This window comes from Paralichthys olivaceus, chromosome 3, assembly GCF_024713975.1.
Source record: "Paralichthys olivaceus isolate ysfri-2021 chromosome 3, ASM2471397v2, whole genome shotgun sequence".
NCBI lineage: Eukaryota > Metazoa > Chordata > Actinopteri > Pleuronectiformes > Paralichthyidae > Paralichthys > Paralichthys olivaceus.
In genome coordinates, this window is record NC_091095.1 from 6,866,691 (window position 1) to 6,892,500 (window position 25,810).

Genomic DNA, 25,810 nt, shown 5'->3' on the forward strand with positions numbered 1-25,810 from the left:
CGTAACTGCTATTTGTGAAAGATTCTTTAAGTGCATAAGTGTTATGATTGAAGTGCTAATCATACAAACATACAAGTGCATACATTTTTTGGGGGGGGGGGGGTTTGGAGGGAGTCATGCTAAGCAGGGTCCAGGTGAAGTCTGAACAAATGAGTTCAAAGCTCATTTTCTGTTGTTTTTTTCTGTTTGAAGAATTGGTCACCATTTACTTCAATTGCATTGGATGTGGCTCCAACGCTGTTTACCCCTGGACTGAAACACTTCCCCCACCCCTCCATTGGCTGAGTGGTGGGTAGATAATGAGTGAAGTTTTGGGTGAACTATCCCTTTAATGTTACAGCATCTTAGTGTTTTAATCCCTCAATGTGTATTAATTAATTTCAATTGCTATAAAGTGGAAGAAATGAGTTATTAAACCACTAAACCTTCTTTTACCCCTGATTTTTATTTTGCTGCACAAACCTCCTTTTACATTATTCCTGCAGCCTGTACTGTGTGGGCGTTCCCTCTGAGACAGCCACCCAATGGGCTGCGCGTATACTCTCGTAGACCCTCCCTTTCAGGGTTGCTATGCCTACTACACGTTTCTCCCTGAGTGACGAGCCGGGGCGGCCAATCAGCGCGGGGCCGGGGGGCGGGCACAGGGGGGTAGGGGGGGGGAGTGTTTGACGGCGGTGGAGCTTCTACTACTAAGATCAAACCGCTGCGGGAGCACGCGAGCACGCGAGCGGTGCGGGTGTAAGATGTCGGAGGAACGCGTGAACAGGTAACGACATCTTTCTTCGTGTCCGCAGCTTCGCTCCGGGACTCCGGCTCGGAGCTGTGACGGGCAGCGGGGCGCTCGGACGTGGGTGCGACATTGTTGAATTGAAACTGGCGGCTGGAGGGGGACGCGTTCGTTTGACATGTGAACGGAGGGAAACGAAGCTAGAAGCGGCGAGACAGACAAACTTGTGTGAGACAAACCTGAGGTGAGAATATTGCGGGAGTTGTGTCTCTGAGCAGCTCCACAACAAAGCCTCAGTGATGTAGCTCTTTCTGGGAAGGATTCGTGGTCAGCATCATCTGGTTTATCGCACTGGATTTTTGGATCGTGTTGGTGTGTATCTGTCAGTGAATTTAAAAATGTCTCTTGTCTCTTGTTGTTGGAAGTATTAAGTTTATGCAACGATATAAACCTGTGATTGAGCTCTTCACAGGGCTTTTTATTGAGATTTTAAAGATATGAGGGAGGAGAGGTTGATAAAACAATCTCAGTATTTTTCAGTACGTCATTTTCAAGTTCATTATATATATCAATGTGTTGTCCATGCATGGAGAGAGCCCAGTGAGGAGGTATAATTGATTTTTACAAGTTTAGAACCACAACCTTCACTGCAGGAGTTATAATAAGTCTTTAAACTTAAAAGAAACATAATTAATGTGACATTTATCGTGAGAATGATTAATGTTGACTGATTGAAAACGATATCTTCACAAAGTAAAACCTAAGTTTGTGACTGAGATACCTACTGGACATTTGACAAAGATTGTGACTATTTCTAAACCACCTCTAATGTGCACCTACCTAAAAAAGATAGCCGAGCCTGGCTGGTATATATTGGTTGGTTGATAATATTGGTACATCATTATATTCACCGATTTGAAAACTTTTATTTTCACAGAATAAATAATGCAGAGAAGATGTCCATTACAATGCGCATTCTTCTCTGAATTCAGAGAATGATCTTATACGAATCAGATGAGAGAGAAAGAGCTTTATTTTATTCATTGGGCAAATCATTCTTTAATATCTCCACAGAGAGGATCTTCATTTATCAGTTTTTTTTAATATAAAACTTAAAAGATGCAATCTATGATCCTAAAAGTTGCCTGAAGGTGTGAATGTGGATGAATGAATGTGAATATGCCTCTAGCCTCTATGGCCAAAACTGACAAATGTGTTTTTTTTATTATTATTTATTTTTGGTGGCCTGTGTATCTGTTCACCACAATAACCATCATTTGATTGCACCTCTCCTGTCACTCGCTCCTGTATGCTTTCATGCAATGAGTTAGCTGACTTGGATTTTACCAACAGTGTTTGGGGTAAAAAGGCTTCAAAAGTGAGGTTAAGATGGATGTTTTGGTGAGTTTCACTGAATCATTTTAAGAAGGTTACTGTGTCAGGTTGCACCAAAGCCTGGAGTTCCCCTTTGACTGCTCTAAGATTTTTCTCTGTGACGATCAACTTAATTTCCTCACAGCTGTAGCATAACGCCACAGTAGTTGTACATCTTCAGACCACTACACAGCCGTGTGCTTGGATTGTTATTCTATCTAAGTCTCAGAAAGCAAATGGCTGGAGTTGAGCGGTGGCTGCTGCTGGGTCCTATGATCTCAATGAAGTAAACAACACACTCTCTGGTGCCTTGACTTCAACAGGAGAGAGACCATCTCCCTGCTGAATGCTGAGAAACAGTCAGGGTGTGTCGGATGGAAAGAAATGATACTGAGCAAAAGGGGGGGGGTTTCACTATCACTATCACTGGATGAAAAAAAAAAAGTATACCAGCGTTGGAACACCTGTCTTCTTGGCAGATCGTATTTGGTGCTGGGTAGGCCTTGACTATCAGTGTTCATTTTCTTTTTAGATGTGCAAGTTGTGGGCAGTTGTGCATTTTTCGATCAATCAAAGAACTGAATTGCCGCCCTACTCCTGAACCCTTCCCTGGGTCAGTTACAGTCATTGTTATAGTTTGTGAAGTGATGTGTGCCTTAATGATGAAATACTACATGAATGGCTTATCAATATAATTGTTATCTGCAGCTCTTTCTGTCCGAGCCGGAGAGGGATTCTGTTTTTTGCATCCAAACCCGTCCCAGTGGAATCCCTCCAGAGATATGAGACATGCAACAGGTCATTATGAAGCCACAGACAGTGAGGAGGCTGGCCACCTGAGAGAATAATACATTCAGTGAAATAGTGCCCACACCTCTAGTCTCACCCTCGGGCTTCTGGCTGATTGTCTGTTGGTTGACTGCTTCTCTCCCCACCGCCTTGCAGCAGCATGCAGCCGTTTATTAAACCAGAAACACATTGGTCGTAAACCCTCCCCACGTGTTATGGAGGAAGAAGCAAAAGGAAGAGTTATCTGCTTTGCATTTAGATTTGAATGGAGATGTTTGTGCTAATGTGACAACAACCTGCTGAACGGTGCTTCAGTTCAAATATTCAAATGCTCAACAATGTGCATACGCTCGCAGCCATGCATAGTTAATGAGCTGTACTCTTCAGTCTCCCTGACTCCTCTTTCTCTCTCTTTGACCCATAAGGATCTTCTTACTATTACTTATTGCTATTGTGCCTCCCTCTTTCTCTGTATTGGCTCTCTTGCAACACATCATGTGATGCCCATGACAATATTAATTATACATGTGACGCCTCTCATATGTAGGCTACAGTGCTGCAAGGCCTCCCCTCATTTTTTGCCAAGCAGGGCAGAACCCAGAGGCAGGAAATCTCAGGCAGGAAACAGTGAAGCTAACCTGTTACGTAGAAAAAACACAACCAAAACTAAACACTCTATTAACTGTGCGTTAATTTTTTTGCATTACACACAGGGAGGTGACAACAGGTGACATGCTGCAGGGGAATTTTTATAAAAGTCTGTCATATAAATCCATGACCTGAGCCTGAGGTTGTGAATGGTCCCAGCCAAGGTTCCCCTAATGGCAGATGGGAAGATCCTGGGGCAGGATGGAGGAGCAGGCCTAACCCCCACCCACTCACCCACCTTGGCTCCTGTCCTGGGTCTATTTCTGGGTTACTGGTTCATTTCATGCTGTGCTGTGCTCAAGAGGCAAGAGTGATAAGAAAGAGATGCGACTGATTCCGATCATTTTGTTGATTGGCTTAATAGCGGCATGAAGACTGGTGTTTTACTTTGAGATTATTTTAGAACGAAAAAAGGAATCAGTCAAACCTGTAATATCTTTCATGCAGATTTGAATGTTTTTCTTTTTATAAATGAGATATTAGAAAACTAGAGCATTTTGTATTTTATAGACTAAACAAATAATTGATTATTGTAAAACAAATTAATCAACAGTAAAAATTGAGCTCATGAATGAATCCACAATTTTCCATATTGATTAGTTGTGTCAGCACTGTTTTACAAAAATATAAGAAAATAATCAATCAATTATTGACAATTAAATTGTAGAAATACTCATCAAGTCATTTAGCATGACAAATGTCAAGGTGACGTCTTCAGAAATACACTTTCATTTCCAAACCTAAAGAGGATGAAGATAAACATTAGATATTAACATTTGAGAGGCTAGAACTGGCACATATTTGACATGTTTGCATAAAAACATAGATTAATTAGCTGCCGGTGCCAGGGGGAGTGTTGTCAATGAGTCACTAAGACGAGAAAAGAATACAGCTGGAAAGCGTCCTCAACACTGTCTTAATTCACTGAGTTCAACACACATGCTCCTCTCAAGCCTGTGCATGGACCTCGACAGGCATCGTGAGAGTGTTTGCCGTCTCGCCGTGCGCTCCCTGCTCTCACACAGCTGGTGATGCCAGGGCTGGGAGGTGATGCCCGCCTGGCACGTTGTCATAGACTGAGCTGGACTGAGGCCGTGTGCTGCTGTGACAAAAGCACATTCAGGTCTGGACAATGGGGAGCTGATAGCCTGGGTTGTGTTTATCACTCTCGCTTTCTCTGCCCCTCACAGCCTCCTGTCTATTGTGTTTGCTGCCTCACCGTTTCTCTTTCTGTCTCGGTCACTGAAGCCTCGACTACACACTCACCAAGCAGCTTGTTTATTGCTCTTAGCGAAAGGCTCTGTGCTGCTATAGCGCTTTAGTCATTAAATACAGGCTGTAATTCTATCATCAAGTCGGCAGTGATGTGATGTGATTGTTTGTTCCAGTGAGTCATTGTTAAAGTGTAGGCTCTGGTTTTACCGTGCTTTTTGTCGACTCATTTGGCTTTGAGGGGTGAGCTGACAATTTGAGACTGCTGAAGTTGTCGTCGGTAATTGTAGCAATCATCTTCCTGTTGTAATAGACAAACAATGAGTCACCACCTGGATTCTGTGTAACTGGTAAGGTCAGTGGGTCTGTTGTAAACAGTTGATCTGGTCTATAGTTCATCTTGAAGCTTCAAAACATCAGCTGACTGACATCACTTTATTTCCACCAATCTATTATCTGTCTTTTTTGTTAATGAAATGTCAGAAACGGACACTCATCTAAATTTGTGAGAGCCCAAGCAAATGTGTTCAGAGTTCTCGATTTGCGATCTGCGAACAGTCCAAAACCCAAAAGTCATTGCAAACATTAAGTTATTGATTTTTTTAAATAGACTAGATACTAAATGATTGGTTGATCAATCCAGTGAAACATATTCTAGTTTCAGCTTTTCATATATGAATATTTTGAGCAGAAGATTTTGGACGTTTAAGTCGGTGAACTGAATGTCTGTAGGTTGTTTAGACTTTGGGTCCTAATCAGCATTTGTTGCTATTTTATGACATTTTATCAGCTACAAAGTAATCGATTCATTGACAAAATTCTTATTATTATTATATATTTGTTTGATAATGAATTTCATTTTAAAATTTTCATGCAGCAGTCATAATCCCCACCGAAGAATGACCACTTGTTAACATGTGACCAAAAGCTCACATTTAGTCCATATGATGACTCTTGAGACAGCACCATTCACTCAATATAGAGCATGAGTCATAGCAGTTTGAATTTCACTAACATGTTTGGTTTGAACTGTGTAGACTTGAGCTGTGGAGATGTTAAAATACTTAATGCCTGCAGACGTAAACTCTTTGTGGTGCCACTACTGGAAAGAGAAACTAAATTAAACGGCATCTAAGCTCATATTGAAGCTTGACCGATCAATCATCCCACACAGGTTTTATATATCAATGAAAGAAACTGCTGAACCTCCACAGTGAAGTCTTAGAATTACCAGCCACAGCAATGACTCATCCCACGCTGCTAGATGTGACAGAAGACTGTCGGTGGTGGTCAGGGCGGAAATTAGGCCTGACATGAAATGATCTCTCCTCCACGCTTCGCCAAATCAGGTTTGAAAGTAACACTGAAGGAGAAAAGGGAGGGACTGTGAAGTAGACTCCACATCGAGGCTTTGTATATGCACTGGAAGTTTGAAGCTATGGTCTGTTGTTATTATTTTCTTTACTGCTGATCTGTTAATCTTTATTTTAAAGATATCCACTATAACCATATAAACCATAGACTGTATAAGATGGATGACTTGACAACGAGTGAAGCCAAAGCATCTCAATCACAACCTCGTGGATGGCTGCAGGATAGGTCATAAATCCCATATCCCCCATGTTAGTGGATGGGACATGGACCGAACTTAAATGTCCAAGCACATGTCCAGTACATTATAGCTCTTATCACACTGATGTGTTATTTTTTCTATAAAGTTGGGTTTTGATTTGTTATTTGAAGCCATTAAAAATGGTGTGAAACGTCACAATTGACAGCTGAGACTGACCTGTGATTGGTCGATCATGCGTATCGGTGGGACCTTGCTGCCGCGGCTCTGTCCTTGATTGTTACTGCGCAGACTCTGGCTCTAAATGCACAAGACTGTGAGCAGGTTTGTGAATACACAAAACTGAACATTGAAAAATATATTTTTGAGTCTTTTGCTGCATGTTTTAAAGAACTCTTTCTCTCTTTGTCGTACGTCACTCAACCTTATGTGTCATCTTGTCCTTGACCGGTTTGGAGACTTGTTTATTCTATATCTACTCCTCCTTTTTCCTCTCTCTGTTCTTTCTCCTTTTTGTCATATTCTGTCTCCCTCCTGCTCGGCTCCCTGAGCTCGTGACAAATGGGCCTGTGCAGAGGTTACTGAAGCATCTTTACACCACACTTGAATGTGTCATTACATTTAACCCAATTCCTTTTTTTATTTGGTCTTTGAGCCGGAGGAGGCTGCTGCTCTCCGGTGTTTTCACAGACGGTGTAAGGAGAGAGACACAGGGAGTATTGCCTGTCCAACCTCTCTCATCTCCTCTCCCACCCAGAGGAGGGAGAGAGGCAGGTAGAGGAGGTGAGGAGGCGGGAGTTTGTGTTGACCTTCCCTCCCTTCCTTCAGAGAGACATCTGTTCATAGACCCTTCTCTTGCAAAAGAATGATGAAAACAGAAATGCTGAATATGGGAGCAGAGAGGACACAACATTTATTTCCTGCAGGAATTAAATGAGTTGTGGATACTTATTGTCTGTGTATGAGAATTTCTCACCACCATCTGCTTTTGTAAGTTCTAATTTTTCATGGCAGCCATCTGTGTTGTCAGAGCAGAAGAAGAGGTTTGTGTTTGCTCATTAATAACACTGGTAGCCTTGTCTCTCTGCTTGTCTCACAATGATATGATCCTCCCCTCAAACTTGGTGTTTATTTATGATTTCTTTTGCTTTACTATCGGTTGATTGTGCTGCTGCTCCATCTCTCCACAATCTCTCTCTTTGGCAGGTCACACATAATCATCGAGCATCAAAAACCAGCGTGGAACAAGCATGATTGAATGTAAACAGGATTACAAGGCATACAGAAAATCTCCACTCCTGAATGGATTGGGCTGGAATTATGTTCAAATATCCATGGTCCCTAAATGATCAGTTTTCCTGACCATGGTTATCCCTTGACTTATCATTTGGCTCGCATATCTCCCAGTGAAGTGTGCCCAGTGTCTAATTCGGTGCTGTTTGGACATGCAGTAAGCTCAATGTTAATACATTTTGAATTAACAGGCAACTGGGGCTCTGTAACAGCGACGGCTGAGACTCCAGCTTCTCTGAGCTTTGAATAAACAGGTGAACAGCTCTTTGTGCAACAGTGATTCTCTGGACTGTTTCCCGCAGCTCGTTTTTACTTGACGCTGCTCAATTACCATCTGTCACTTTCACATTTTCGGAAAGAAAACTGCAACCGGCATCACCACAGGCAAAGCAAACAGCCCATTCCAAACAGGAAGGTTTAGAATGAGAACTGCACTTTCATTTTCAAATTTAAATTCACCACCTCGTCTTTTGTTTGTAATTTTGCATCTGAAGTAAAGAACACAAAAACTTAAACATGCTACTTCTCTAATCCTTCTGAATTATGGCTATCCAGTTAGTATGGCTGTACTCGCTAATGTTAATGGGGAAGTCAATATGTTAAGCTTTTTGTGAATTTTAAGAATACCCTCTATTCTAGAGAAAACTACTTAAAATGGTCAGATTCTCTTACAGATTATTTGTGCCTGCATTTAGTTTTTTTTTTTGCTCATATGGTTGAACCATGTGTGCGTGGGGACACTTACAGAGCCTTTGCACGGGCATTTAATCTCTGAATATAGAATGATCTTGAGCGAGGACAGAATCAAGGTCGCAGCGTGTCCCACTTCTTCTGTGGGCTTTTGTTTGCCTGAGAGCTGATTTCAGCTAAACATGTAGTTGGAACCAGATGGAGAATGCTGGATGTCAGCTACTTCTATACATCCCACAGTGACTGGTATCCATATGGGGTCCCCGTGCATCACTCTCCCCGTCTTTTGTGTGTCTGAAAACAGTTAATTAGTTGAGATGTATAGTATGTTTCAATATGGTAAACCTCGCTGTCGCAAGAGGAAAACAAGTGGTTTCTGATACCTCACCAATTTGTGCGTTTGGTCTACTGAGCAGTGGTGGTTGTGCAGTCTGATCCAGGTTCACCTCTGTTGCAGGCTTCACTGAATAAATTATTTCAATTCTAATATTTAACTTAAATATATTTATTTATGTAAATCTAGTTCTTTAGTTGGAGCCTAAATTATATCTTTCACTGCATAGATTTTAACTAATGATTTAATGGTAACTAATGCATGATATGATCATTCTGTCAAATCATGACTCCACTGAAAATAAAGGTAGCATTGAATTCTAACAGAATGCTGTCTGCAGGGGCCTCCAGCCCCACTGCTGAGCTAATTAACAAGGTGTGAGGTGTGCCAACGTGTACGTACGTATGTAAAGTAGGTCTTGCCATTTGTTTTTGCTGCCTGATGCCAGGTCACCAGGCCTGAGCTGAGTCTGTGCCAATACAGAAAAAGGGCTGTTGTCAGCACACACACACGCACACTCATGGACACACTCACGGACACAGTCAGCAGAATAACCTGTGTGTGAGCAGCCCTGGGGAAATGCTCTCACATTATGGATTCTCTGGAAAGGGCACAACCAAATTCCAATGATTTTGCGCCTGTGTGTTTCTGTAATGTGTATGAGAGAGTTGAGGGTCAAAGGTGTGTGCTGAGCAGCTACTATTGAATTCCCTCCTGCCCCCAGCCAATTAAAAGCTGTCAGAAAAACAATGTTGTCGTGACTCCAGCTTAAAAGTTCTGGAGACATGTTTTGCCTGTTTTGCCTGATGCTGCAGTTCACAGATGTGAACTGCAGCATCTGACTGAATGTGACTCAACCAGCGAGGATCGCGTCTGCCACTTTCACCAGCTGTGATCTTGTCCTCGGTGGCTACTTCCATCGATTCGTCTTTTCTCCCCCGTATTCCCTCACTCTCCTTCCCCATCTCTCCTGTCACGCCTCCTCCCGTCTTCCCTCCTCCCAATCCTTTTGAAGTCATTTGTTAAGCGCTCCTCTGCCCTCTCCTCCTACACTGAAGGTGTCTCTGGAGTTTTTACAAAGCCAGCGCTTTCTGGAAGCTTGTTTAAGTGCAATTTACAGAGACATTAATACTGCAGTTTATTATCAGAGAGAAAAAATATTTTACAGATTGTTACAAAGAGCCCACGAAGCAGTTCTGAGACTAAGATGTGGAGGAAAATAAAGGTCAGCCTTTTCTCTAAAACAGCTCTTCCTCTTTTACAGGTCGCTGTGAATCTCTGAGTGAAGATGGCCTTCTTTCAGAACAACTTCTGGGTAAGTGTCGTGAAAACACTTAAAAAGTAGAAGGGCACTCATACCTTCACCAAGGGCCAACAGTGCCCTTATGAAACCACATTTACATTCACTAGATTAAGATTTTTATTTGGATCTGCATATCCAACAAAATGTAATGGATTCTTGCTTGATTCATGTCCCATCCTTACCCATACTTTTCTGTAAATAGGATCAGTAGTTTTTGCAAAGTCCTGCTTGCAAATAAACGAAGGTACAAGATTGAAAACGTGTCTCTATGGGTTATATTGATCAGGCCTTAAGCTTTAACTGCCATATAATGCTTGTTTACTAGTCATTATTATTAGTAATATTATAGTCGAATCACAACTTTGAGTCACTAAGGTTTTTTTCGTTCATATTGTCAGTGGACAGCTGAGCTTCTGGCTCTGCTGCTCATCAGGTACTGACTGGAAGCGATTGTTGTCTCCCTCTCTGCTCGCTCGCAAACAATAGAGATCGATTCTGTATTCATCCCTCTGCCACATGGAAAGAATTCTCATTCACATTATTCTGCTTCTCTTGCAGAGATAATGTCTCTTTCTGCAGCGTTACATAGAAGTAAATGAATATTTTCTAAAGTAATTACAAAAACTTAAACTAGCTATTACTTACTTATACTTTGGAAGGTCAAGCACACAATCATTTTTTAAATTTTCTTATTTCCCTTCAGTTTATAGTTTCATGTTTTTTTCTCGTCTTTTTTTGAAACTTGGTGTTCACAGGCGTCTCTTCTGATTTCCTGTGTACAAGAATGTTCTTATAGCTTATTAGAGACACATGTCAGCATGATGCAGTCCAGCTCACCACCACTGCATGATAGATTAATAAGAAATTCATATGAGAGTGTGACTGTACCAAATAAACTGAGTGCAATATGGTGATTTTGGCATTAGTTGACTAAATGTGTGCAGTAATTAATGGCTTCATTAGCAACTTTTGACAGATGTGCAAACTGGAGGAGAGAAAAACTCCCGCCCCCCAACATCAGCCTCTTCCTCCTGCTGTGACTCTGTCTGCTCTCTCCCTCATTTTCTCCTTTATCCTCACGTTCTCCTCTCCAAGTCATCCCTGCACACCTGGTGCATCTATTTCAGGTGTGGCCTACTTCTCCCCCTTCCTCTTGTCAGACCATGAAACATCCTCAGTAATATTTTAGCAGTTGAACTAAAGCGAGCTGTTCGGATACAGTTATAAGATTTGCACGATGACTGATTCTGTGGAGAGACTTTTTCCTGAATGAAGAAAGATGAGGAGATGATGTCTGTGGTTTATTCTGCCTTTCAGTCACGATATTTCAAAGAGTCTTAGCTGTAAGGTTTTTTTCCCCCAGTGTCTTAGTATTGTAGTGCAGTCTTAGAGCTGGGGGCAGAAAAGCATGGTCTACAGGCAGGGAGACAATTAGAAGAAACAAGAAAACGAGTAAATTTCCGCCAGGTACAAAGACTCAATTAAATGTTAAATTTTTTTGTGCTTGCCTCTGAAATACATTTAAAAAAGCTTGATTTTTGTTTAAACCAACTGTTATGGAAACGTGTGCACCTGCATGTGTGTTTCCGTACATGCTCCACACACAGCCTGCTGTCAGACACAAATAGCTGTGTAATACAAATGAGCCCTTTAGTTAATTATCCAGCAGCCCTTTGGGAGCCTGTCACACACGGAGAGCCTCGTCTTGTTTGGCTGAAGAACATTCACGACCGCTCACAAAGCCTCCTCATCACAGACTCGGTCCTCTCCCGTTGACTATATAAGAACTGAGCTCACAGTTAACAGGCTGAAGTCCGATCAGGCACATCCTCAGTAAATTCAGGTGCTGTGCAGTAGGAATAGAATTGTACTCTGTTAGGGCTGTAGTTTTCTGTTCCCCCAAAAGATAATTAATACACACCAGATTATAATAAAGCTGCAATAATTAATTAGTCAATCAACAGAAAATGGATTTAGATATGACTGAGTCTTTTGAAACCCAGGAGGTTTGTACCTGGACTGTTTCTCGGCAGACTGTCGCCCTATGCTGGTTTTAGGTGAGAGAACTAACTCTACATTAAAATGGGTTAATTCATTTTTAAGTAGAGACACGTTGAAGGACCTTAGTAATATTTCCATCTCTTCTCTCAGAACAGCATGTTTTGTCTCTGCAGTGATGAGTAGAGGACAAAAAGCCCTGCACATTATCCAGCGGGGATTTAAACAGATATGAAAGGCGACTAGTAATGAGCAGCAATCTGTTCTGGTTTGGGGCTGTACAGTTCGCAGTGCTGTCTTGTCTTCTTTTCTTAGAAACAGCTCCTTCTGTGCCTGCAGTTTCAAGAGTGTGTTCGTGGAAATGCACATCAACGACGCCCAGTAGGATTTAATTATTGCCTTCTTCTCCGTACGATGATGGCAGCGTTGCTATGATCCCATCACTTTAAGTCATGGGGTTTTCTCCCAGGGTGAAGAACAGTAAGCACACAGTGTGAAACACTTTGTCCTTTCCATGTTTCCTTTCCAGTCATTTTCCTCTCCTGGTCATTACTTCCAACCTTTTCACCGCTCTCATTCTCTCTGAGTCATGGATCTTTTGTTTCTCTGATTAGATTAAGAGCCAAGATAGATCAATAGAAGAGTCTCTGCATTTCGGGAAACACTTGAACCTTAGAGATTTTTAAGTTAGGAATATTATTAAATTTACTGGATCAGCCAATAACAGGTAGTTTTTCATCTATATGTTTATTATATATATATATATATATATACATGTGAGCTGATGGAACGTGGAAAAAACTAAAATGTCAAAGTACACATCGATTAGACTTTTCTCAAAGTTATTTTGTTTAATTTCAGTTGGTTCTTATCACATTGATGTTTGTTCAAGTTTTAATTTATCTGATGTGGTTGTATTTAGTTTTAAAATTAGATTTTTTTTAATCACGATTGTTCGAGCCTGTGCATCAGAGGGACCCTGATACTGCAGCTCCACGATCACTACTGCACAGGCTCCAAGTGACGTGAAAAGCACAAGATGGCAGCATTCGTATCCATTTTGCCTTTAATTTGTTCTTTTGTTTGGTGAAGTGGAGACACGTCACCCCTCTTTATTTACAGTTTGTCATTCAGTCTGAACAGCTTCTATTTTTATTTGAGCAAAAATGATGATAACAAAATAAGGTCAACTGCTTGAATTAATGTTTCCTATTAGAAAACGTTGAAGCAGAAAACCCAAAGCACTTCTACTGATAAACTTTAATTACACATCCTCAGTATGCACTCAGACTAGCAGAGGTGAATTTTGTCAGACCAGCTGAGTCTACTCATTAGTCTGGAGCCATCGGTAATGACGGCTGCTGCTACCTGCTCCTGATGTTATTGACACCTTTCTGCTGTGGGACAGTTCGTTCTGCCCAACCTGCCTCGTCAGCAGAAAAACTCTCTCCGTGAGTCAGCGGAACTCACAGCAGCACCGACAGGCTGGTCGGTCGGCTCGCTGGATGGAGTCTGATTCAGGGGTGGAATGTTTTACAGCTGCCTAAAAGAGACTGATACAGTATGTGGAACACAGACCTGGACCATATGGGAGTTATTAAAAGTTTCTATGGCAGAAAAGTAAATTTAATGTAATTTAGTCATTTATGTATAGAAACTCGTCCACCTGGGTACAAATGAACATTTAAATAGCAAACGTAGAGGTGTGGAAGTATATTACAAATTTCTTTTGAAATATATTTAAAAGTTAAAGGGTTTTTATCGGTCTATTCTTTGCATACTTCCAGTATATCTCTAAGATGCAAATACTATCTGTAAGTGTGTTTGAATAGTCTCTCAAATGATATCAAGTATAGAAATTGTAATGAATCCTGCCACAGCTGAAAGTTACTTGTTTTGGATGCTGGTAGTATTCACGTTGTAAATATAAAAGGCCTTAAGGTGGATTCCTTTCAGTGCTTTGTATAAACCTGCACATATTGGAGAGGATGCACATTGGAGGTTGCAGAGAAACAAACACAGCCTTGCTCCATCTGTTATTTTGCCTTATAAGCAAGTTGATAATGTTTTGTGACTGGTTCATAGACAAAAAAACACCATCATACTAGTTGTACTTGCAAGTAAAAAATAAATAAACGGCCACCTGAATGTGAACCCACGCTCACAGCACCATAACTGTGGCTTTTGTTCTGGGCGGTTCTGCTGTGTTCCTCTCAGTGTCCTGGTTTCATTTGACTGAAGAGCCATATTACACTGCAGGAATGCCCTCAGACATCTGATCCTCTCAGACCGACCATAAAGGCAGATTTGACCAATTGCCAGAACTAAAGGCAGCACATCAGACAGTGCCAGAGAACGAATAAGTGTATTAGACAGCCAAAGCCAGACAGTATCAGACAGCTGAGCAGCACCACGTGCTCCTGCTTGTGTTTATGTAGAAATTCTAGCAAAGACAATCAGACGTCTGGAGGAAGCAGCTTGAAAACAGTTGTAAATAAACTTCCCCTTATAATGCTTAACTGGTGTGACAAGGCGTCTCCTCGTCCCCATCACGATGAATGATTTCCTCTTCTGATACCGGCTCAGTGCTCCTGTCACAACACGCAGGTTTTCCAGAGTATACCTTTATTCCCCAAGGATGTTAGAGTCGTACAACCTGTTTAATAACTTTGATGTGTTTGTACTTGTCTTACACTTTGGCATCACGCTAATAGTTTGCTATTCTAGTTTTCTTGCTTATTTTTCGGGATAATTAAACTCTATTTTAGCAATCCTCTCCTTTTTAATGTTGATTTATCAAAAGTCCGATTTTCAGTTGATATTTTTGGGAGAAATGTGATATTTCTAAAACGCATTTGAAGTCCTTAACAAGAACCATCAGCAGTCCACTGAGGAGCGTACTACAGAGGGGTTCTAGTGATATACGAGTGAAAGAGACAGCTGTCAGTCATCCATTATTTAGCCTCTTTGGAAGCAAATGCCCATTGTGTCTGTCCAGAGTAGAATGAGGAATGTGACAATTAACCTGTGTTGTTGGTTCGACAGGCACAGTTAGTTGTTTTGTGGATAAAGTGTTGAAGATAAGATTTTCTGGTCTTGTTCATGAAAAGCCAAAGAAAATCCCTCGTCGCCTCCTAGTCCTGGACACTCTGTGACCTTCTGTGATCTTACTGTTTGTAGCAGTGAAGCAGAGCCTGCAGCACAGGGATAAACTCAGCCCAGGTTTCCTTTCCATTCGTAGTTAGTCTGAGGGGAAGTCTGAGGAATTACAATCAGCAGTGAGCGCAGTTACATAGACCAAACTCTGGAAATACATACTGTAAAACACACACAGTTTCACAAAGACAGACACACGAGTAAAAACATCAAGGTGGAAAATTCTCAACTAACTGAAGAGGGAAATGTCTGTTGGTGTGTTCTTGTGGTTTAAATTTGATCATTCAACTGTCTGTTGATGATTCAGGGGTAGTATATTTCAGAGAAAAGTTTGGTAACCCCACATTTCCAAATAAAAGCCCTTGAAAGTCTGTAAAGCCTCGAAACTCACTCATCTCACCTGTGGCACATTATTCTTGTGTTTTATAACAGCGGTTCTGAGCCTCTGTGAACGTCTGAGCAACACTAAAGACAAGTTAATGTTGTAGATAAAAAAATTGCCAAGCCGAGAGGCAAGTATATGGGTTAGATGTGGCTTTCCTATCAAAGTAATGATGTCTGATTCATCTGCATCTGTCACCACTTAAATCTTCAAGGTTTAAATTAGTTTAAAGTTCTGGTCATCTAGTAATTTCATGTAAAAACAAATAATGGCTCATATTTGATAAAGTTGTACAAATAATTCAAAACCTGTAGATACGAGTCTCCACTGCACAAGCAAATGTGTGTTGTGTCTTTCTGCTGAACAGTGCTGAAAGAACTGACCCATGGCTGAACCTAAATGTTGACCTCTGCTAATATGTTTTTCCTGAAGAGCTTCATTGAGGTCTTGGATTTGCATGTTTAAGTGTTTTGAGTTGGAAATGCTTGGAAATGTGTGTTGGCATTTGTTTTGCTTTGAGAAGTGAATTTTCACTGAGTTTGAGGGAAATGGTCCTGACACTGTAATATTGAGTGGTTTACACAAGAGGCTTAAACTCTGGATCCCGTCTTCTTACCAGATTGTTGCTGACATTGGATTTACTGCGAAGAAATTATAATTTCTTTGCTGCTCACCTTCCCCCCTAATGAAATTTGAGCAGAACCTTCCCCCTCACATCACAGACGTCTTTAGAAGTCTGACTCCTTATGAGAAAGTTGTCCACATACAGATTTTATACTTTTCTTCTGCACACCCATCCCCCTCCCTCCACCGTCTCTTCTCTCCCATCATCCCGCTCATTGTCATGGTAATGTGCTCCATCGCGCGTGACAAAAACGGTCAACTTAATTGATGGAGAAAAATCAGTTCAGGGGAGAGGAAAGGGGGTTTGCATATATCAGACGTGAAGAGTTTAATTCTCTAAAGGCATAAGGAATGCATAATCACAGATGAAGAAGAGTGTGAGTGGGTTTGCAGCTCTCATGTTATGTGCTAGATTCCTTGGCATGACTCAACATCTATAAGTGCCAACTCACATCTGCCTGCTCATCAAGAACCTGCACACTTAAACACGCTGGAGTGTAGCTCAGGGTCAGTGTGGTCACACTTTGACAATGCATATTTCATGTCTTAAAATGAGGTGAGCTCAGGTGCATTGATGGTGCATTGTTGCCGTATTGCATTGGAAAGTGTTTGATTAACAAAAAACCTGGTCTGACGTCATAGTAATTTACTGAGGGCATTATCAAGCTATATGCTCCTTCTTAGGTGGGTATACAAAGTGCGTGCACTCCGTTTGTTGCACACCATAGACTGTATATATTGATGGACAATGTGTCTATCCTTCCCTTGAAGGAAGCCAAATTAGTTTTGTCTAATCTGCTAACATGTAGGAGGCTTCTGCCATGATAACAGCAAACGGCCAAGGTGAGTGTGCATCTGGTTTTAAAAGGAAATGGAAGTTGGCACAATGATTTGTTTATTGAAGGTTACACCTGAAACACACCCATAATTAGAGAGAGCCAACTCTTTAGAACCATGTGTCTGGAAGAGCCACCTTCAATGTTTAACTAGTAAAAGTGACATTGCTCACGCCCTAAACACACGTACGCTGTGTGATTAGAGGATTAAAATAAAGCTGTCAGTCTTTCACATCCATTGTTTAAGCTACAAGACAACAAAATATTGGGTAACAATTTGACAGTGACAAAAACTGCACAACCAAAAGGCCACTTGCAGAGCGCACACCTCAACCAAGGCATAAATGAATTCTCTCAAGGTGTTAATGGGTTTTAACCCTCCTTGTCCCACACCCCACTCTTCCACCAAGTTTCAATAACCTTGGTTCAGTGGTTTTTGCATAGTCCTGCTAAAAGTCGGACAGTCAGGAATGAAAACATAACCTCCTTGGCAGATGTGATAACAGCAGTGAGCCGTCCAATTAGAAATCATTCAATGTCAGGTTACGAGGCTCCAGTGCTATAAATACTGGTTATTAAACCATTTGAGCTCATTAATCATCTGTGGACATGCTCTGTTTACATACAGCCAACACAAGTCTGCAGCAGTGGTGGACAGGTGCTGTGTCGAGCTGTGTGTGCGTCAGTGTGTGTGCATGTGTGTGTGGGCAGGCTCGGACTGGCAGCTCATCTTTCTGTAGCGAGGGTAGAGTTTCAACAAAAGGCGTCTGCCAACTGCATGAAAGGGACAAAACCTGAGAGACTATTGGTCGCACTTCAGAATGGAGCAGGCAGCAGCCAATTAAAAAACACTATGCAGCCAGCTTCCTCCTCCACCCTTCCACTGTTTATATAAAACTTATGCCAAAACATTTGACTATTGTGTAAGAATACAAAATAATTTTCTGATGCCGTTTATAAAACGTTCTCTCACCTCTACCATCAGCCTCTCAAAACAGCTGTTTCCCCTTTAGACCACTTGAGAGTCGAGAGCTTGATATGCCCCTCCAGTCGGTTTCTGCTTTGTATTCTCACTGTGGTGTGTGTGTGTGTGAGTGGGGGGGGGGGTTTGGGTGACCCTTCCTTAGCATTCCAGTCATTCCCCTGGTACCTGGGAACTGGTCTGTTCTCCTGCGACGGTGTATTTTTAGGTCCTGAGATGCAGCTGTCTGTGGTCTGTGTCTCTGCACTGACAGCCCAGCTGTTGACTGAAAAAATGTAGAGGCTCAAGAAACCACATCTTAGTAAAGACGGCGTGTCTGTCAGGCACTTTTTTGGATTATGGAGACTAGAGCTAAGACAGGTGTAGGTTTGTGTAATTATGACGGTGGCGGGTGTGAGGTGGTGCTGTAGTCTGTGGTAAATCTGCATACCTGCAAGGTCGGCATCTCTTCACAACAACCCCGCTCTGTGGCTCCTGCAGTTTTGATGGTGAGCAAATGAGAAGCAAACAGTGAGAGATGTTCCAGTGGAGTGCAGAAGCAAAAAAAAAAGAAAAATAATGAATTAAAATAAATCCGTCTAAATGTCACAACATCTTGTTTGAACCAAAAGCAACACGCATGTGAGAACGCGAACGACCAAGTCAGTTGCTCTTGACATTTTCCGGAACCTTTCCCGACAGTCCTCCAGTAAATAGTCAGTGAGCCCATGTGAGAACACAGCTGGAAAATGAGTGGAAAATTCACAGCTAGCAAGCAGGCGTGTTGGTGACCTTTCCAGCACGGAATGGACAACGTAAACTAGCACACAGGAACTATGCTGTCCGATTCATCAGTTAAATCTGCAGGCATTCGTTGAGGTGGTGGCGTGAAGTCTTTGACAACAGAGAACACACTGTCATGACTTTCCAAGTTGAGCTGCTAGTTACTGTCAGTTCTTCTGCGGGGGTGTGATGCACATTCAGGGCTAATGACAATCCCTTCCATAACTTCGACTTTTTACTGGACATATACGTAAATAGAAATGGGAAAGAGTAAAATGTGGAGAGATAATGGGGGAAGATACACTCTTTTCATTTAAAACAGTTTAAAGTGCTATGTGTTTTTGTTCCATTTTCCTTTAAGACTGTATCTGTTCCAGCCTCTGAAATCTTTAGAGGAATATCAGTGGCAAAATGAAATATTATTAAACCCAAACAAGTGTGATACTGGTAACACCAAAGCATCAGCTGACATCTCTATCTTTAACTTCTTCATGTTGGTTAGCGGTTCTCGTTTGGGTGCTAACAGACGGTGTGCATGTGTGTGTGTGTGCGTGTTTTCTTTGTACCTCGACAGGGGGAGAAGAATGCCGGCTTTGACGTGCTCTACCACAACATGAAGCATGGCCAGCTGGCAACCAAGGAGCTGGCTGAGTTTGTCCGTGAGAGGTAAGGTTCTTGTGTATTTGTGAATGTGTGTGTGGGAGGTGGTGATGGAACCTGATTTAGAGAAATTCACCAATCTTGAAAGAAAGATGAGAGATTGTGCCAAGGTTTGCTGAAATGATAAATGTCCTATTTTTTATTTCGTCCGTCTTTGTACGAAGGTGACAAAGTCTGAACTATCAGAATTGGGCCGACATTTTAACAAGTCTTTCTTTGTTAAGACGGCATCAGTCAGCTCTCTCAGCTTTGACCTCTGACCCATGTCCACACTGTAGTGCTACTTTTTGACCTGTGCTAGCTTTCAAACACACTCATACACAATCCTGAATTATCCCTGAACCTCCAGCAGTATAGATGTACTACATGTCCATCAATCCTCATTAACCACATGTTCTCTTTAAATTCTTTTAATGCGTTCCATCGTCTCAATTACTGCTAATTAAACACTTTAATTCTCAAATCCAATTTCCACTGTAAATCAGCATGACAGCCCTGTGTAATATCTCCAATAGGCCAATGCTAGCCAAGATAGGATATGTTCGTGGAATACATCCAAATTTGTCGTAATTCAAAAGACATACGTTTCGAAAATGTATATGTCAGCTACAGAGCCAAGCACGGTTGTGTTAGACTGAAAATCTAATTTTATATGTTTCCTTATAATAGCTATCTCTACACTGCAATGCACAAACAAAACTATTTCTAAATGGACAATCAAATGTTGAGGGGGATTTTTACCTGGGACAAGCCTTCCATGTCAGCATGGTAATGTAAAGCCATCAGTTGCATATTTATCTTCAATTAAATCTGAAGTTAATCTGCCAATAAAACTGCATCTGTGCTGTGTGAGAGGTGAGAACTGAACGCCTGACAGGCTTAACAACAGTAACTAAGAGGGTCGGTCAATTATCCAATTAAGACTCTCTTAAAGTGCCCAGTTGGTTTGGTTAAATACTCTTGTTTTCTAATTAGCGATTATCAGTGAGTAAATTGTGTGGAGTAATGAGGTTCCCACAGGAGTATGTCCTCTCACAGCTAAAGTGAACACACAGCGCACGCTGTCAGTCCACTGATATAATCCTGACATTGATTCACAGTGCACATTCCTCGCAGGGGGAAATTTAGTTATCTGCTTGGACTGCAACAGACAACAAATCAGCAGCCAGGAAATGAAATATGGGGCAGTGTGGGTAAAATAGAGTCTGATCCCACAGGACCGGGAAGCTGCAATTGTGTTGATACATTTTGTTCGTCTTTCTATCGCTCCACTTTCCTGTAAGGTCGTTCTAATGTAAGAGACCATATGAATCAGTTCAAGTGCTGTAACAACTCGACCAACTCAAACCTCAAGGTTTCAGTTATTTCATGTTTACTCTGCTCTTGTCCCAGTGCTCAGTCTAATAGAGATATATTGCTGTTTCTTATTATTGAGTGACCATTGATGTCAGGGACACAGTACACATTGTTTTTGTTTTTTTACCAGCACTGACGACTCAAGAAATAAGTCGATTAATGAACTGCTGTATTGATAGAAAATCAATTTGCTGCTTTTCAACCTCACCTATGGCCTAAAGTCAATTTGAATCTGGATCTCCTATTATTGTCAGACATTCTACAGACCACAAAATATATGTTAAATGATAAGAAATTATTCAATGAATTTATTAATTAATTTAGACATCAGTATAGTAGTTTTTTTTAACAATCAAAACATAACAGAACATGAAATAAAAAATAAAAATGTGAAGAGTAAATCTGCACGTTGTTCTGTGTGTTCACCTTCAGGGAATCTGGATCAATGCTCATTGTTTCTTTCTCTTCAGGGTCTTCAGATGCTTATTAAAGTTTCATGTCCAGCCTCACAAAATGAGTTCATTCATCATTTAAATGAAGCTTTTTGCAACATTTTCCCGACACTAATGGAAATAAATCTTCATCTAAATGACTGCGGAGGTGGTGGAGGCTCCGCATTTGGGCCAAATGAAGCTCTAGATGGTGAAAGTAACGTATGAGGCCATTAGAAGAAGCAATAGCTTTGCAAGGAAGTGATTTTATAGTACATTACAATTACATTTACCAGAAATGCTGTTTAGACTCATTTCCTTTTGCCGATGTTTTCCACGTTTGAAAAAAAAAATTCAGCAAACATTAATCTTCATGTTGTGTTAATGCCAACACACACACACACACACACACACACACACACACACACACACACACACACACACACACACACTCTCTTGACTCTGACAAGTTCGTAATGTTAGAGCTACAACAATCAGTCAATCAGAAGAATATCAATATCAATGTAAGGGACCGATTACAAAGACAACAATGCATTCTCCAGGTCAGGTTCTGTGTACTGAGTTTCACCGAACTTTGACCAAACATGTGAACAGCTCTTTGTGCAGCAGCGGTGGAGCAGCTTCAGGATTCTATGGACTGAGTCCTTCAGTCAGTCTTTGCTCACAATTACTGCAGTTTCAGGTGGAAAGCTTCAGCCAGCATCACCACAGGTCTAACAAACAGCCCATTCCAGACAGAAATGTTTCGAACTGGCACTGCACTAGTTTCATAAAATACCAGTTTCATATGAGTGGATGTTTTACATGACATAGAGATAAAAATAAACTAAGCAAACTAAATTATCAATTGTACTGTGTACCTTTTACAGGGCGGCCATTGAGGAGACTTACTCCAAATCGATGAGCAAACTGGCAAAGATGGCCAGCAATGGGAGTCCACAGGGGTGAGTTGTGAACACAGGACAGTGAAACGTCTTCTCCTGTTACTCCTCCTCATCCTGTTCAACAACGTAGAAGTTCAAGTTTCAGGCCTCATGTGTGTGTTTGATTATATGTGTATTTCCCAGGACGTTCGCTCCCATGTGGGATGTGTTCAGGGTGTCTTCAGACAAACTTGCCCTCTGCCACCTCGAGCTGATGAGAAAGATGAGCGATCTCATCCGGGACATTAACAAGTACGGAGACGAGCAGGTCAAAATTCACCGCAAGGTTTGTATCTGGGATGAGGAGAAATATTTACCACTGTTCTGCCTGAACACTGGATGTTGTCTGTGTCTGTGTGAACATAGACTTGTGTACTTTCTCATTACTTGACCTGGACCGAAGCTCTCGTCATCCTGATCTAATTTATCTCACAGAAAATCCAATAAGTGTCATCTCCCTTCATCATAATTGCTGCATTTGCCCTTTAAACTTCAAGTACAATGATGATGTGCACAGACTGTGTGTTTGTGTGCGTTCCACTCAGACGAAGGAGGAGATGGTGGGGACAGTGGAGGCGGTGCAGGCGCTGCAGGTTCACAGTGGTCACCTTCAGAAGTCGAAGGAGGGTTATCATGGCAAGTGTTTGGAGCTGGACCGGCTCAGGAAGGACGGGGCTCCACAGAAAGAACTGGAGAAGGTTAGTCACGGCTGTCTCTGTGTTCAAGACAGGTTTTACAGGCGTTTCTGATCCCTGAAGCGGATGGAAGTTTCTCATGAGATAAAATTAAAGGGTGTGATCATTTTCACATTTACACATCCAGGTAGTTTTAGTTTTCTTGCCTCTTGCTCAGTGAATGGAGCTTGTGAAGGATTTTAACAGTGAGCAGTTTTGATTGAAAGTCTTTTTCCGCTCTGTTTGAACCTGCAATTTATGCAGTCCCCTGCTGAGACGACTGATTTTCCAATGATTCTATAAAAGCCTTTTTTAAGTATCTGTTTCTTTAGTCATTTTGTGATGAGGAATAACAAGCTCTTACGTGAGTGCAAACTGTGTAACTTCAGCTAAATATCACCGGATAAAATTTCTATGAAACCTCTTTGCAGCAGTTTGGCAGGATTGATGCTTTAAGGCATTGTCACACCTGAAATTCGTGGTGCAGTTCTCAACACAAGTTCAAATGCACGATACGAACATCCTTGTTCTCTTGTTGAATGCTGTCTCGACATCCTGAAAGTTCAAACTATCAAAAAAATGTTTTAACACGGCAAACACACAGAATCATGGTTCAGTTTGATCTGAACCGAGACAACCTCTTTTAAACGGACTGAGTATTTGTCTGGTGCACTTGGCATTCAGACTGTGTTTGTAGTCTGTCCCTAACTGAGGCTTTCATTTCTTTTCCATGTTTGTGAATGAGCGTCAGTCGATGAAGGCCATTTTCCTTTCCTCTCACACTAGGCGGAGCTGAAGTCTAAGAAAGCGGCTGAGTCATTTGCGTTGTGCATCGAGAAGTACAACCGAGTGGGAGGAGAGTTTGAGCAGAAGATGAGCGAGTCTGCCCAGGTCAGCTCTGACTCCAGCTGGGCCCCGGAGCCACTTCTTTATCCATCTCTCCCACCCTCTGATGTGCTGTTTTTATGTATTTTTATGGCTTTATCTTTCAATTCATCTCTGTGACTCACCCTCTTCGTAACCTCTCACCACACAAATACTCCATTCCATCCTTTTATTTATTATCCCACATCATGCCGTCCCCAAAAATGGAAACCTCCATTGAGCCACCCCGCTCATAACCTTTAATCACTGCCTCCACACATTCATGGTTACTGCTGCTGTTTCCATGGACATTTTCAAAAAACCCCAATGATCGCTTCTGTGTTTTATATTTCAGTTGATGACAGAAATCCTTCTGACCAATAATCTTTGTAAAAGCTTTGAAGGTGAAGGTCTGGTCAGAATTATCTTCCAGGAAAGAAAATGTGTGAAAAGATTGAAGAAGAAACAGAGGAAAACCAAATACATCAAATATATAAAATATTACAATTTTACAGTGATGTTTAAAAACATCTGAAAACAATTCAGATCCTACAAAGAAAAAGAAAAGAAGTTTTTAATATATTTTCATGACTCGGCCAATGTTTATCTCAAAAATACCATGAAGGGATAGTTCACCCAAAATTGAAAATTCAGTCTATCTACTCACCACTATGCCGATGGAGGGGTGAATGAAGTGTTTGAGTCCACGAAACACTTTTGTAGTTTCAGTGTTAAACAGCGTTGCAGCCAAATCAAAAACGATTACGACATTGTACTTGTAACAAACAAACAAGCCCCGACATTGAAATTTGATTCGAAACGGTGTCATCTACACCGTGTTTTTAGCCTGAATATCAGCTGCTCTCCTCTGGAACCGTGTTTGCTCTCGCCCAAGGGGCATGTGAGGACATCAGCGAGAACTCGCGATAGCTGCAGTTAGTGCTGCAGTATCGCCACGTGCACATAGAGGGGCAAGCTTGCACGGTGTGCTACGTGCATTTATCCAGATGTGAGAGTTTGCAGTAAAACCTGGAGCCGTGGGGCAGCAGAGAATGAAGTGTTCTATGGAAGGTTTACTGCAGTCTAGAACAGAGCAGTGTTTTATGTTTCCTCTGTCTGCCCAGATTCTGGCCAGCTAATTGGAGAAAAGCAGCTGGCAAAACTCTCTTCTCTAACAGAAGCCAAAACCTCTATATCAAGACAATTCCCCTGAAACAGACAGCAGCAAATGAGGTGCCTGAATAAAGACCAGGATCAAACTTAAATCCTCTCAAATTATCGCTGGTTTAACACCTTGGCAACCCACGGCCTCCTCTACTGGCTGTGTGAAGTCCATTAAAAGGCTAGTGTCACTGTATTGTAGAGAAGTGGGGTTTTAAATTTCTGGTTTATTAGATTCTGGTTCTGAGTCGTCGCGAAACTCACACCATCACGCAGAGATGGAGAACTGAGAGAGTTGTGTTTTGAAACACAAAAGCAACAGAAACAAACACTAAGCAAGAAGAATAATTTGATCTTCTCAGCAAATTGAAGTGTAGGTTTGATGATATTCAGTCATTCTTTTAGGATTCGCTCAAAAATATGATTGTGTTTGTTTGAGAAGAAGTTTCAGGGAATCGAGGAGGCCCACTTACGGCAGATGAAACAGCTGATCAAAGGTTACTCCCACTCCATCGAAGACACTCACGTCCAGGTGGGACAGGTACGTCCACTGAATCCTGCTCTGCCTTACGAGAAGAAAACACTTTTTTCAAATTATCTGTATTTGTCATGGTTTTCTGAAAGGTTTTACATTCCTTTGTAAATCTTGTGAAAAGATATTATCCATATTATTATACAATCAAAGCTCTGCTGGATAACTGTGGACGATCTCATCTCCCCGTCAGTTGGTTGTTTCTGTCTTTGAGCCCACAGTAAACGGAGAAACAACAAGTGAATGTTGTAATTTTCATTATAAACAATATTTTCAGTTAAAAGTTAGAGTAAGCATCCATCAAAGAACTATTATCTACTGCCGATCAATAGAAGTTATGTAAAACATATCATTTATTTTACCACAGACAGCCTTAATAACAAATCACATATTTTTAATACCACATTTATATTTTGTGCTTTAGAAAAGACCAAGTAATCACTTTATTCTCCTCTGCTGCAGGTGCACGAGGAATTCAAGCAGAACGTGGAAAACATCGGCATCGATA

The 25,810-nt window shown here is 41.4% G+C and overlaps 1 protein-coding gene across 4 annotated transcripts in view; it reads left to right on the top strand.

Moving 5' to 3' along the window:
* Nucleotides 1-654: 654 nt before the first annotated feature.
* Nucleotides 655-25,810, top strand: part of fcho1 (FCH and mu domain containing endocytic adaptor 1) — a 39,427-nt gene continuing 14,271 nt past the window's right edge. For 2 of the 4 annotated variants that reach the window (XM_020098426.2, XM_020098428.2), the window contains exons 1-9: nucleotides 655-766; nucleotides 9,902-9,952; nucleotides 19,255-19,346; nucleotides 22,018-22,092; nucleotides 22,216-22,357; nucleotides 22,617-22,769; nucleotides 23,532-23,636; nucleotides 25,213-25,311; nucleotides 25,765-25,810. The exon at nucleotides 25,765-25,810 is cut by the window's right edge and continues 51 nt beyond it. In XM_020098426.2, the coding sequence (XP_019953985.2) occupies nucleotides 9,926-9,952; nucleotides 19,255-19,346; nucleotides 22,018-22,092; nucleotides 22,216-22,357; nucleotides 22,617-22,769; nucleotides 23,532-23,636; nucleotides 25,213-25,311; nucleotides 25,765-25,810 (739 nt within the window). In that variant the 5' untranslated portion in view covers nucleotides 655-766; nucleotides 9,902-9,925. The other 2 variants (XM_020098427.2, XM_069521708.1) reach the window with 2 other exon arrangements.